This window comes from Oryctolagus cuniculus, chromosome 16, assembly GCF_964237555.1.
Source record: "Oryctolagus cuniculus chromosome 16, mOryCun1.1, whole genome shotgun sequence".
NCBI lineage: Eukaryota > Metazoa > Chordata > Mammalia > Lagomorpha > Leporidae > Oryctolagus > Oryctolagus cuniculus.
This window is the reverse complement of record NC_091447.1, coordinates 38,186,503-38,200,662: the sequence shown is the minus strand read 5'-3', so window position 1 is coordinate 38,200,662 and position 14,160 is coordinate 38,186,503. Positions and strand designations below refer to the sequence as shown.

General features: G+C 43.5%; 1 protein-coding gene across 2 annotated transcripts in view; it reads right to left on the bottom strand.

Moving 5' to 3' along the window:
* Positions 1–14,160, bottom strand: part of COL28A1 (collagen type XXVIII alpha 1 chain) — a 195,040-nt gene that overhangs the window by 89,861 nt on the left and 91,019 nt on the right. For both annotated transcript variants that reach the window (XM_008261700.4, XM_051852947.2), the window contains exons 18-21: positions 13,650–13,718; positions 6,404–6,475; positions 5,606–5,674; positions 3,212–3,283 (exon numbers count right to left, since the gene is read on the bottom strand). In XM_008261700.4, the coding sequence (XP_008259922.3) occupies positions 3,212–3,283; positions 5,606–5,674; positions 6,404–6,475; positions 13,650–13,718 (282 nt within the window). The remainder of the gene's footprint in view (positions 1–3,211; positions 3,284–5,605; positions 5,675–6,403; positions 6,476–13,649; positions 13,719–14,160) is intronic.

The window sequence follows — 14,160 nt, the reverse complement described above, 5'->3', positions numbered from 1 at the left end:
TTTTAAAAAAAGTAGAGTTTGTTGTTAAAACATTCAAGTAGAAAAGTAAAAACATTTGTATAATATTATTATTAAGTCTCAGACACTCGATCCGGAGCAACAGGCAATACCTCTGTCCCACCTGAATGTACACCAAGAATTCTCAAACTTGAGAGAATAGAGGGATTATCCTAAGAGCTTGGTAAATGTGTAGTTCTGTGTTTCAAGCCTCAAAGATTCTAGTTCAACAGACCTAGAGGCTGGGCCCCCGGAATGTGAATTTTATTTATTTATTTATTTATTTTGACAGGCAGAGTGGACAGTGAGAGAGAGAGACAGAGAGAAAGGTTTTCCTTTGCCGTTGGTTCACCTCCCAGTGGCTGCTGCAGCCAGTGCTGCGCCGATCCGAAGCCAGGAGCCAGGTGCTTCTCCTGGTCTCCCATGCAGATGCAGGGCCTGAGGACTTGGGCCATCCTCCACTGCCTTCCCGGGCCACAGCAGAGAGCTGGACAGGAAGAGGAGCAACCGGGACAGAATCCGGCGCCCCAACCGGGACTAGAACCCAGGGTGCTGGCGCCGCTAGGCGGAGGATTAGCCTAGTAAGCTGCAGCGCCAGCCCGGAATGTGAATTTTATTAAAGAACCCTGGTGACTGATGCAGATACCACTCCCACTGGGATATCAGAAGAAAATATCAGGACTTCTCTATATATTTAAACCTCACCTTTTAAAATTTCAGTTATTTCATGGAAGACCAGGAGGAAGCATAGGACACCAGGAGGAAGCACCTGGCTCCTGGCTTCGGATAGGTGCAGCGCTGGCCGTGGTGGCCATTAGGGGAGTGAACCAACGGAAGGAAGACCTTTCTCTCTCTCTCACTGTCTATAACCCTCTCTCTCTCTCTCTCTCTCTCTCTAACTCTGCCTGTCAAAATAAATAAAATTTCAGTTATTTATGTAAATGTCATAACATATAATAGTATGATAGTTAATAAATACAATTTACAAATAAAAAGCAAACCTATGTTGGGGTGTGGTCAAAATTTGAATGACAGAGGCTTATAATCAAAGCAGCTCAGAAGCTACTACTCTAGAGTAGGCATCAGCAACATCCAACCCTTGGGTCACGGCCAGCCTGCCCCAGCTCATATAGCCCCAGGCAAAGAATGTTTGCATTCTCAGATGGCTGTAATTCCAGTACCTGTGTAATCTCAATTTTCCATCTTGGCCTTGGTAGCTAAAAATGCTTATCTAGCCCTTCATAAAAAAAAGTTATAGAGGGAATGATTAAGAGGCCACTTGGGACAGCTGCACCCCATATCCAAGCACCTGAGTTTGGGTCTTGGCTCCACTTCCGGTATGAGTTTCCTGTTAATGTGCATCGTGGGAGGTGGCAGGTGTCGGCTCAAGGGCTTGGGTCTCTGCCTTCCATATGGAAGGTACAGATGGAGTTCTGGGGTCCTGGCTTTGGCCTGGTCCAGCCCCAGCTGTTGTGGACATTTAGGAAATGCAACAGTAGATGTAAGATCTCTGTCTCTCTTTGCTTTTAAATAAATAAACAAAAATTCAAAGAAAAACACTTGTGGGCACCTATCTTAGGTGGAATGAATGTGCTCATGCTGCATTTCAACTCTGCTCTCCAGAATCTCACACTGAGCTAACGCTGCCTCTGCCTAGCTCCTGTCCTCTGAAAATGCAGCAGCACGAGCTGCCCACTCTGCCAGCCTCTCCCTCCAGGAGGGACTCAGCCACCAGTCACCAGGAAGAGCCACGTTCATCTTCCCAGCTGAGGCCTCCTGCCATGCTGATCACCCAGTGCAAACAAGCTGAGCACACAGCCGGCGGCAGCCCAGGCCAGGGCATGTGTGTGCCAATCCTTAAATCCACAAGTGGGAGGCAGGAGCACGTGGCACAGTCAGGACCTGGCAACAGATAAACACCCTCTCCAATACAACGACGTAGGAACAAAACAGTAACCTCTTAAAATTCTTCCCTGAAACCAGGGATAACACAAAATGACACTTCTAGATTTAATTTGTTCTACATTTGTTTTTAGAAAGTATACACTTGTCACAAGACAATACGATGACCTAGTGAAAAGGCATATTAAGAGAAACCAAGACATAAAGAGCAGTCACCGTTAATGACAGCCCCGAGCACTCGGATGCAGTGACATCCTTCCTGGCGGGTTTCTTGAACTGCCTGCCGCACAGGGCACCTATTTAAGAAATCTCGATTTCAGGGGCTCACCACCTATGGAGTCCATATTTCTGTGGATGGCATGAAGTCTGGATTGGCAACAGCCTTCCAGGTTGATTGACACTAAAGGCTACGAATCACTACAGGTTATATTCCGTTTTGTTTTGTTTTGTTTTTCACCTGCTCTTTCCAGTGTCATTTTTTAAAAATCTGATGTTGAATCACCCAGTCCTTCAATATAGTCCTTATCGCCTTTTTACCAACGCCAGTTCGCAGTTTCTGCATCCCGAGACAGCCCGAGGGCCTCACTGCTGCTGCCCGTGAAGTTAGGACGCACACCACGCCCCGCCTCACCATCTCCCCACGTCTTGCTCAGTGCCGGTCTGGACAGCTGACCAGGACGTAGATTCCCCATCTGCCATATCACCGAGCTGCTGAGCGACCTCTCCAAGTAGCACACGGACTGAGAACGCACTGTGTGCCGGGACCTGAGACACAGGCTTCACGAACTCGCCTCTCTTCCCCACAACCCTGGGAGGGCGACCCAGTCGTTTCCTTTCCGTCAGGAAGTGACCAGCTCTGAGAGGCCCCGGGCAAGCGCCCTCGGAAGGCCACCCTGCCTCACCACTGCGCTCCCCCCCAGGCTGTGGCCACCCTGCCTCACCACTGCGCTCCCCCCCAGGCTGTGGCCACTGTGGCTGCTGTTCAGCAAGCCCAGACCATACAGAACTGGCATCTCCTGGCCGAACCCTCTGCCAGCTTCTGATTGGCCGTCGCTGGAGGATCCTGGCCTATGGGTTCTCTCTGAGAAGCCTAAGTATTTGCATAAAGATTACACACTTGTACAACCTCTTTATTCTATTCTGTATTGGTCTGGGAACTGCACGTTCTCTAAAGACTATTTGGGAGGGAGGTGTTTTGTATTTGTGGGGAAGGAAACAAGGAATCAAACTTGCGTTGGAAATCAAATCGTCTACCGAAATCCGACACAGTTACCACCTCCCCAAAGCATAAATGAGGAAATAGCAAACATACCTTCGGCCCCTCTGGCCCTGGAAATCCCCTCTGTCCTGGGTTTCCTTTGCTCCCTTTCTTCCCTTCATCGCCCTGACAAAGCAGTTAGAAACGATAGATGTAACATTAACAATCACTCCCCAACCTGACAATGGCCCAGATTCTCAAGTGACACCAGCACGTGCCCCAGGCACAGCTCCCTTGCGTGGGGTCTGCCAGTGATCCTGAGCAGACCGGGTAACTTCACAACTGTTCAGGCTTCGCCACTGACTCGGTATGAGTTAATATTTCATTAAACCCAAGTCCCATAACTTCCTTTGGGAACTTTTCTTTGCATGGACATCTCTGCGCACTCTTGGTCTACTCACAGATGGTTGTGAGATGTTCATGGTTTCAGAAGAGAGCTCTCTATGCTTTTTGACACTGCTTTCAGTTTTGAAACATAAAATGAAACATTTTCCAAAGCACAGCCCCATTTCTTCCTAGGCAGGAGTCTAGTTCTTTCCCCGCAAGGAGGTCGATAGTTAGATCGGTAGGAAGATGTTTGAGCATTAACTTGGGACAGAGCTAAAAACTGTCTCTGGGCCGTTCCCCTTTGTGCTGTGTATGACAGGGCTCCCCCAGAAGAGTGCTGTTACCTCCAGCCAGAAGTCTCATGGCATTGCCAAACCACCTTGCAGCTCCCCAGCGGCAAGGCCCTCCCTCCAGCTGTGAGCTGCGTTCCACAGAGGAAGAGCTCCTTGGGTGTTGCAGCTGAGGCGCTCACGCGTCTTAATACCCACGACCATCCCCTGGCTGTTAAACTTGAGCATCAAAGTCACCAGCAGGGCATGTGCAGACACACAGCTGGGCCCTACACCCCAGATCCTGACTTAGTGGTCTGCACTGGGCCCCAGATCTTACATTTTACCATATCCAGGTGCTGCTGCTGCTGCTGCTGTCCACACCTGGGCAACAACTGGGCTACACTAAAGCCATCAGCAAAACAGATTCCTAAGAAAAGGCGACCTGGAAGGATGTCCAGGGCTGTAATTAACTCCCTGTGTCCCTGCCAATGGAGAGCAGTGGCACAGGTAGTAACGAAACAGTTGAATGTCCAAGTATCAGTTATATTATCACTTTCCAATAGAGAAAAAACCCAACCACAACTACTCATTTTTCCCATTCACTACTAGATTTAACTTATTGTTCTAAATCAACCCCAGAAGAGAAGCCAGGTTAAATGTAACAATGTGTCAATGCTGAACCATGTCCTGCCTGGGCTATGTGGCATATTCCTACCCCTCTTCCAAGCCACAGATTTAGCGGCTTTCTCTCCAAGGCACAGTCTCCTTGTTCTATTGGTGGCATTTGATACCATTTATGCTTCCATCCTGAAACCCTCCCTTTCCCCCTGGGTTTCCTAACATGGTCCTTTTGTGCTTACGTGGTTCTGAATGCTCTTTCTCCAGTGCCCTCCCTGTACAGGGCCTGAACCCCACCTCTCTTTCTCAGATATCATTCATTCATTCTCACAGTGTCAATGATTAATTTCTACTGTCTATTTCCCAGAAGTATAGTCTAGAAAACTTTAATTCTACTGAATGTGAATAGGCTGATATTTCTAAATTTATATTTGGCATGATGTTAAAAAGATATTCCCAGCTCCGTACCCTCATGCCTCAAGAAAGGATTCCATAATCTGGTAAGTCATAAATTAAAATGTTTGAAATACATTTGAATGTCAAATTCTCACATTTAAGAGTAAGGAGTCATTTAGCTAATACTTTCATAAGATATAGACCGCTTAATCTATCAATTACTATTTTAAGATAATTCTAAAGTGTTAAAAAATAAACAAGTTTTTACTTCATTGATCTATAAAGATAAGAATATACGGGCATTGATAAGTGTATATAAAATTACAGAAACATCTGGACACTTAGAAGCTGAAGGTTATGTCATCCTTTTGATGAACTTGCATATTTTCATCTTGACATATGAAGAGATCATTTATCCAGCATTTCTACAGCGTGTAAAATAAATTTATGACAATGGTAAGGTGATACCGCATTTAATAAGGTGGTGTTTCCTACTATGTGAGAGTCTATAAATATTTGAAGAAAATGTATGGACTTCCAAGTCTCAATGATGTGTCTTTTCCTTCTTTTCCCTCCTATGTGTTTTCAGTGTCAGTCTGATCACCTATTGAGAAACATGCTGGGCTCTTCTCTGTTTGCTGAGTCTCATCATAAACATTAGGAAAATAAAAATGGACCCATACTTTCTGTCTTTCAAAAGCTCACAAGACAGAGTCATGAGCCAGATGGGAACACACTGACATAGCAAGAGTAACAATCAAATTTTCCGGCATCAGCTTCTTTGGCTCCGCACCAGAAGGCAGGGGGCTGGCCCCGGACTCTGTCATTTGCATACCTTGGAGCCAGGCTGTCCTTTCCCAGGTGGTCCTTCTGGGCCTCTGGTTCCTGGAAGTCCTGCTTCTCCCTGGAGGGAATGACGCCGGCATCTAAGTTGACCCTCCACAGACAGCATGCGAAATCCCACCTTGTCTCCTCTTTCTGCCAGTGGACTCAGCTGAGACCCTCCAAAAGAGACTAGAACTTCACTGTCATCTCAAAATTAATCTGGGAGTTTTTCAGCTTGAATAAATTAACATTAAACTCCAGTTTAACTGGAGCAGATGAAATATCATGAAAAAGTGCAGTTTCTTAGCCAATTTCCAAAGCAATAAGCCCACTTTCCTTTGGCTCTTCATTCACATTTTGTGGATTTTTTTTTGAAAAACAAGAAAGACCTTCAGCCTCTCCATCTGCTGTTTTTCACTACTTTTATTGAAAAATGAGGATTTAAAATGTCAACTCAAAATAACTCAGGAAATCTTTACAATGGCCTTGCTGACTGCATTTTCAAGCTCTCCTTTTGGAGGTACACAGTTTAAATTATTGTGCTTTCTAGAAATTCTAGAACTAGGTTACTGGAGAATGCCACGGCCAGAGGCCAGAGATAGCAGAGAACGTGATGTTACTTCAGTGTCTGACTTGGCGCTCTTTCCGTCTAGGGCAAGTAAAAGGGAAAATTTAGAACTGCGAGTGTTACTTCTTCTTAAGGGAACTCAGTTTTCCCTGCACGGTTTCATCTGAGCTCCTGCAGGACCAAGATAGCAATCTGACTCTGTAGTTCTCACTCTAGTAACAGAAAAAAACTAAGCATCACCTTCTTCCCCGCAGCTCCATCTTCTCCTGGTACTCCGGGTTGTCCTGGCAACCCTATCGAGCCTGGCTCCCCCTGGTGGACGAACAGAGATGTTATTTCCCGAAAGTTGATACTTAGCGTGTACCTGTATTTGGAGGGACTTGCAATTGGACATATATCATAGTGTCTAAGAAAAGCCTCTGAGCTAAGACATTGACTATTAAGTAATTATAGTTCAATTATTTGATTGAGCAAGACGCTTGTCCTCTCTGGGCTTGTTTTCTGTTGTTGAGTTGAACTGTGATCTTCCCCGAAGATATGTTAACCCCTAATTCCTGGGACCTGTGAGTGTGACTGTAGTTGGAAATAGAGCCCATGCGGAAACGATCAAGTTAGGATGCCTCACGAGGGTGGACCCTAACTCAGTATGGCAGCTGTCCTTCTGAGAGGGGGAAAATGCCAGGTGGAGACAGACACAGGGAATGCACCACGTGGGGGAAGAAGCAAAGCTAAGAGGGAACAGCTACAAGCTAAGGAAGCCAGGGAATGCAGGAGAGGTCAGCCTAGAGCCTCCTGCACAGGTTTTGGAGAGAGCACGCCCCATAGACACTTTGATTTTTAACTTCCAACCTCCACGACTGTGAGATGATAATTTTCTGTGCTTTTGAAGCTCCGGTGTGGGGTGCTTTGTTCTATCAGCTCCAGCAAACCAATAAAATAAAAAATTGGGGCTCAAACACTACTTCCGGCTCTAATATTCAACAATTATGTATGCTTTCTAGTTAATCTATGATAAAAAGTCTTGTGAAATCTAAAGAAAAATCACATGCCACTTTCAAACAGTGTTCTTAGAGCCGGTGCTGTGGTGTAGCACGTAAGCCGCTGCCTGCAGTGCTGGCATCCCATATGGGCACAGGTTCGAGGCCCAGCTGCTCCACTTCCAATCTGGCTCTCTGCTATGGCCTGGGAAAACAGTGGAAGATGGCCCAAGTACTTGGGCCCCTGCACCCATGTGGGAGACCCAGAAGAAGCTCCTGGCTCTTGCCTTCCGATCAGCGTAGCTCCGGCCACTGAGGCCATCGGGGAGTGAACCAGTGGATGAAAGACCTCTCTCTCGCTTTCTCTGCTTCTCCTTCTCTCTCTGTGTAACTCTGACTTTCAAATAAATAACTAAATCTTTTTTTAAAGTGTTCTTACTGCATGTATAAGAGCAAAATGCTTTGAGTTGCTTGAAAGTCATCTTTGCTAACCTAAAAAATCTAGTGGAAAATAAAAAGCATAGCAAGCCTACAAATAAGTTGAAGAATATAACAAAAGTAGGGGAAAAACTTGAAAACAAAAACTTAAGTGCTCCAGAAACCTAAAATACTTTTTTTTTTTTTTTTGACAGGCAGAGTGGACAGTGAGAGAGAGAGAGACAGAGAGAAAGGTCTTCCTTTTCCGTTGGTTCACCCCACAGTGGCCACCGCGGCCGGCGCACCGCGCTGATCCAAAGCCAGGAGCCAGGTGCTTCTCCTGGTCTCCCATGGGGTGCAGGGCCCAAGCACTTGGGCCATCCTCCACTGCACTTCCTGGCCACAGCAGAGAGCTGGCCTGGAAGAGGAGCGACCAGGACAGAATCCAGCGCCCCGACTGGGACTAGAACCCTGTGTGCCAGTGCCGCAGGCGAAGGATTAGCCTATTGAGCCATGGCGCCAGCCCTAAAATACTTTTTAAAACTCATAAAAATAAATAAATCTGCAGCAGAAATGATCAATATATATTAAAAAAAAAGCACAACAAGCACTTTTATAAATGAAAGGCAGATCCAACTACACATAGTAGATATGCTTAAAAATCATAAAAATTTACATGATAATTTCCAACCCATGTATTGGAAAACATTAAAAAGTGCATATTTTTCAAGAAGAATATAAATGACAAAAATAGAAAGAATGAGTAAGCTCGGTAAAACAACTTATTAAACAAACAAATTGAATCAGTGCTGAAATGTTTAACCTCCTCTCCCCTGAGGGTAGCAGGTTTAGTTGGTTTAATGATCATACATTACCAAACCATTTTGCCTTTGAGGAATACACATCCCCTATTTACAAAAAGATTTGCAAAAAATAGGGAATGAATGAAATCCACCCAATACAATATGACCTAGTCATTTCACTCCTGGGTGTTCACCTAAGAAAAATGGAAACATATGTCCATGCAAATACAAATATATATATATATATATATTCATAACAATTTTATTTGTAATATCAAAAACCTGCAAGTAACCAAAATGTCAATCAACACATGAATGGAGACAGACTGTGGACATACATATGAATAAACATTGGAGCACCATTCAGCAATATGAAGGAATACATTCTTCAAATGTGTTACGACATGGATCTCAGTATAATTTTGCTGAATGAAAAGAAGCCAGACCCCTACCTCATAAAAAGTATACTTAGCATCTGATTCCATTTTAGGAAATGAAAACTAATCTGTACTGACAAAAAGCAGATTAATAGGTACCAGATCATTTGAAAGCATATCAGTAGAGATGAGAGAAGTTAGGGAGAGATGGAAAGAAAATATTATGAGAGAACACATGGTAGCTCTTGGGAGTGATAGATATCTTTATTACTTTGTTGTGGCAATGGTTTCAAGAGCATACACATTGCCAAATCTTATCATATTAAGTTTGAACATGTGTGTGCATATTTGTTATATGTCAATCATATAACAGTTATATAAGTGGATGTGAAATTTTGCATAAAATATTAGTCAGTTCAACTATTCTCATAGAAAGCATACATAATGATCAGTTGGGTTTATCTCAAAAAAGCAAGGATGGTTCAATATCTAAAAATATAGTAACAGGTTAAAAGGAACAAAAATACAATTAGTATAAGCAGATGTTGGTAAAATCCAATACTCATTTATCCTTAGTAAGCAGTGTTTGCTACAATTGAAATAGAAGAGAATTTCACTCACCTAATAGATACTATTTCTCAAAAACCTACAGCAAATGTCACATTTAACAGTAAAATTGTAGAAGGACTTCCTTTGAAGTCACTTCTTTAAACATTGTACTGGTTGCCGGCGCCGCAGCTCACTAGGCTAATCCTCCGCCTTGCGGAGCCGGCACACTGGGTTCTAGTCCCTGTCGGGGCGCCGGATTCTGTCCCAGTTGCCCCTCTTCCAGGCCAGCTCTCTGCTGTGGCCTGGGAGTGCAGTGGAGGATGCACCCATGGGAGACCAGGAGAAGTACCTGGCTCCTGCCATCGGATCAGCACGGTGCGCCGGCCGCAGCACGCTGGCCGCAGCGGCCATTGGAGGATGAACCAAAACGGCAAAAGGAAGACCTTTCTCTCTGTCTCTCTCTCACTATCCACTCTGCCTTTCAAAAAATATAAAAAATAAAAATAAAAAAAAAACATTGTACTGGTGATCCCAGCAGCGCAAAATTATAAAAGTAAATGGGGGGACCCTAAGAAACAATAGGTAAAACTATTTTTATTTTTAGATAGGTAAGTGCACAGGGTATAAAAATGTAAGGGGCTCTACAAACAATTAGAAGTAGTAAAATTTCACAGGGTGGCTGGATTAAAAAATAAACGTATCAAAACCAAAACAAGGAGCCGGCACTGTGGCATAGAGGGTAAAGCTGCCTATGGTGCCAGAATCCCATATGGAGCTGGTTCAAGTTCCTGCTGCTCCTCTTCCAATCCAGCTCTCAGGAATGGCCTGGGAAGGCAGTGGAAGATGGCCCAAGTGCTTGGTTCCCTGCACCCACATGGGAAACTCAGAAGAAGCTCCTGGTTCCTGGCTTTGGATTGACCAAGCTCTGGCCATTGCAGCCATTTGAGGAGTAAACCAGCTGATGGAAGACCTTTCTCTCTGTCTCTCTCTGTAACTCTACCTCTCAAATAAATAAATAAATCTTTATTTAAAAAAAAAGACAGACAAATAAAACATACCTATCCTACAGAACTGTAACAGCTAGTTAGAAGAAGTACAAAAGAGGGGCCAGGACTGTGGCGCAGCAGGTTAACGCCCTGGCCTGAAGCGCCAGCATCCCATATGGGTGCCAGTTCTGGTCCCACCTGCTCCCTTTCTGATCTATCTCTCTGCTGTGGCCTGGGAAAGCAATGGAAGATGGTCCAAGTCCTTGGGCCCCTGCACCCACGTGGGAGACCCAGAGGAAGCTCCTGGCTCCTGGCTTCGGATTGGTGCACCTCCGGCCGTTGCGGCTATCTGGGGAGTGAACCAGCGGATAGATGATCTCTCTCTCTCTGTCTACCTCTCTGTAACTCTTTCAAATAAATAAAATAAATCTTCTAAAAAATAAAATAAAAAATAAAAAGATGTACAAAAGAGAAAAATTCACTTTGCAAAAATTTCTCCAAGTTACTCATAGAATAAATTCAAGAAATGTACAATATTTTTTATGGACAACATGATAAATACTTTCCGAAAAATTAGAGCATTTTACTCAGTTGTTTGAAAGATTCAATATTTAATCTGTAGATTTGATTCAATCACTGTGGGATGATTTGTTAAATTTAAAAAGAAATTCTGAAATGCATATGTTAGAATCAATAGTAACCAGGAAGAAGATAAGGCTTTTCCCTATCAGATAACAAACTTATTTTAAATCAGTCATAAGGTAGGGAGGTAATAGCACTGAGAGATGAGAATGGACAAATGGACCAGCGCAGAGAGCTCAGGTTCCCATCATCTTTGTGACTAATTTTATGGTGTCAACTTGTTCGGGTTAAGTAACACCTAGAAACCTGGAAAAGCCGTATTCCTGGCATGTCTGGGGAGGTACTTCCAGTGTGAATTAGCATGTGAGTCCAAGTGGACCAGCCGGGACGAGGGTGCTCTCTGCTTCCTGGCTCGAGATGTGATCTGCCCCCCTCCATCCTGCAGCTCCCCAGGGACCTGAGCCCGTCGAGCTCTCTGAGGCTCCAGACTGTGAGCTGACACAAACCTCCCCCCTCCCCGAGCAGCTTCTCTCAGGTATTTCGGTTACAGTACCAAAAAGCTCACTATCACAGGGACAAACACAGAAAATTGACATCAGTCATTCAGGGTATTACAGATCAGCATGTACTCTCAATAACTGATGATGGGCACCTGGTTATGTATGTGGGGGCAAAATAGAGACCTACATTGCCCAAACACAAAAATAAATTCAATGTAAAGACCTACATTTAAAAAGCAAAATGCTAAAAATATCATTAAAAAGAATGTCTTTATGACTTTAAGGCCAACACATTTTAAAGATAATATTCTAAAAGCACAAACCATTCAAAGACAGGAATATATCAAAATATAAAATGCCTATATTCTAAAAGGTATCTCTAGGAGGCAATATTTACAACCCATACAAGAAAGGGTTAATATCCAGATTAAAATGAACTCTAGTTAGAAAAGAATCTGGTCTCAAAAAAATAAAATAAAGTAAAATGGAACAAAAAAACTAAAATAAAATAGCACATGAAAAATCATTCAAACACTTAGCTACCAGGGAATACCCACGGAAACAATGAGATTTTTACACACTTTGCAACAGAAAGGATGCAGAGAAGGAACACCATTAGCTATTGCTGGGAGGAGGGAACATGGCACAACCATTTGGACAGGACTCCCCCGTGCCAAAATGGAAAGCATATAAACTCTGGGATCTTCTCATTCTACCTTTAGCTATCTGTGTGCTATAAGCCAGGGAAATCTGTACTCTTATACAAAAGGAAACACAGAATGCTTATGGCAGCACAGTCAGCAAAAGCGAAACACTAGAGGCAACTTAGATAGTCATTAACAGGAAGCTGAATAAATAGTAAACAAGATAGGCTCATCCAGTGGAACACTGAAGATCAGTTACAATAAAAGAGTTAGAGGCACACAAAAACGCACAGAAAAGACAAGCTCTTTTATCCATATGGCTGATGAATTAAAACATGGGAAATTATAAAAGCTGTGACAAAGTGTTCAACACCAAATTCATGATGATTATGTCTGAGACAGGAGAAGACAACAATGGTAGTGGGGAGGACAGGCAGGGACCTCCGGCCTGATTTGTGATGCTTCTGACAAGATTTTTGGAGTCCATATGACAGAATATTAACATTTGACTTTGGAAAAATGGGTGTTCTTTGTATTATTCTCTATACTCATCAAGATATGGGAAACATTTTATTTTTTAAAGTGAAAGATTGTTATCTAGTAAGTGGTAAAACTTGGATTTGAATTTAGATAGTCTAACTGCTGAGTCTTATTATAACATACATTACTGCTCTGAAATTGACATGAAAATGACATCATATATGTGTATGCCCATACATACATGTGTATACTATATTTATTTTTCTGTGTACACACATATGAATCATACTTAGCATTTAGCATATTGTGTAGCACATCAAAATCATGCAATATGGGGCTAGTATTGTGGCATAGCAGGTAAAGTTGCCACCTGGCATCCCATTTGGGCTCCAGTTCAATTCCCAACTATTCCACTTCAAACCTAGCTCCCTGCTATGGCCTGGGAAAAAGCAGCACAAGATGGCCCAAGTGTTTGTGTCCCTGCATCCACTTGGGAGACCAGGATGAAGCTCTTGGCTTCTGGCCTCAACCTGGCTCAGCCCTGGCTGTTGCGGCCATCTAGGGAGTGAACGAGTGGATGGAATATCTCTCTCTCTCTGTCCTCTCCCTCTGTCTGTTAACTATGACTTTCATATAAATAAAAAAACATTTTAAAAATGCAAAAAATGGCAGCTACTATATGCATAAATGTTTAACCTATGTAATTAAATATTTTATGCATTTGGATAAAATTATGGATAATCTTCTCAGACCTACATCTTGCATATTCTTCCGATACCCAAATGTTTGTAAGACTAATGCCAATGGCAGCAGAACGATCAATAGTAAGGACTGGGGCCCAGCGTGACTCAGCAGCCCTTACACACCTTCAGGATGCATTATAGGAACAGTGCCTCCTGAGTACCTGTCCTGTCCTCCAAACAGAGAAGACGAGCAAAGGCCCTGCCCCAGTGGAGTCTGTGGTTTAGAGCAGCGCTGTCCAGTAGAAATACGACACAAGCTATCCAGGCAATTATGACTTTTCCAGCAACCACAGTTAAAAAGGTGAGAGAAACAGGCTCTACGGAGTCATGTGACACACGCATGGTCTGTACTGCACTGCACTATAAAGGAGCCCTAACTAAGATTACATGAATTGTTTATTTGTCTCCAAGCAGCATAGTCAACTCACCTTTGGACCTTGTACTCCCAGTCCTATTGGTCCTCTAGGGCCTGTAGGCCCCATCTGGCCTATTTCTCCCTAGTACGAAGAGAGGATAGCAACACATAAAAATAATATATTCCTTCCTTTCATGCCCTAAAAGTATCTTACACCAGCAAATTAATACAAAACAGTTTCTTGGGGTAGCATCTCATATTGAAGAATAGATGTGAGTCCCAGCTGCTCCACTTTCCATCCACCTTCCTGATAACGCACCTGGGAAGGCAGGGGAGATGATCCAAGTGCTTGGGCCTATGTAGGAGACCCAGACAGAGCTCCTGTGTCTTTCTGCCTCCCCCCCCTCTCTCTCTGTCACTCTGCCTTTCAAATAAATAAAATAAATCTTTAACAATTTTTTGGAATATCCATATATGAGGGGGTCTTTAAAAAGTTCAAGAAAATGTACATAGTGAAAAAACTGCATAGATTTCTAAAAATTGATAGACAGCTTGAAATGCCTTCAGATGGTTGGATTCTCACC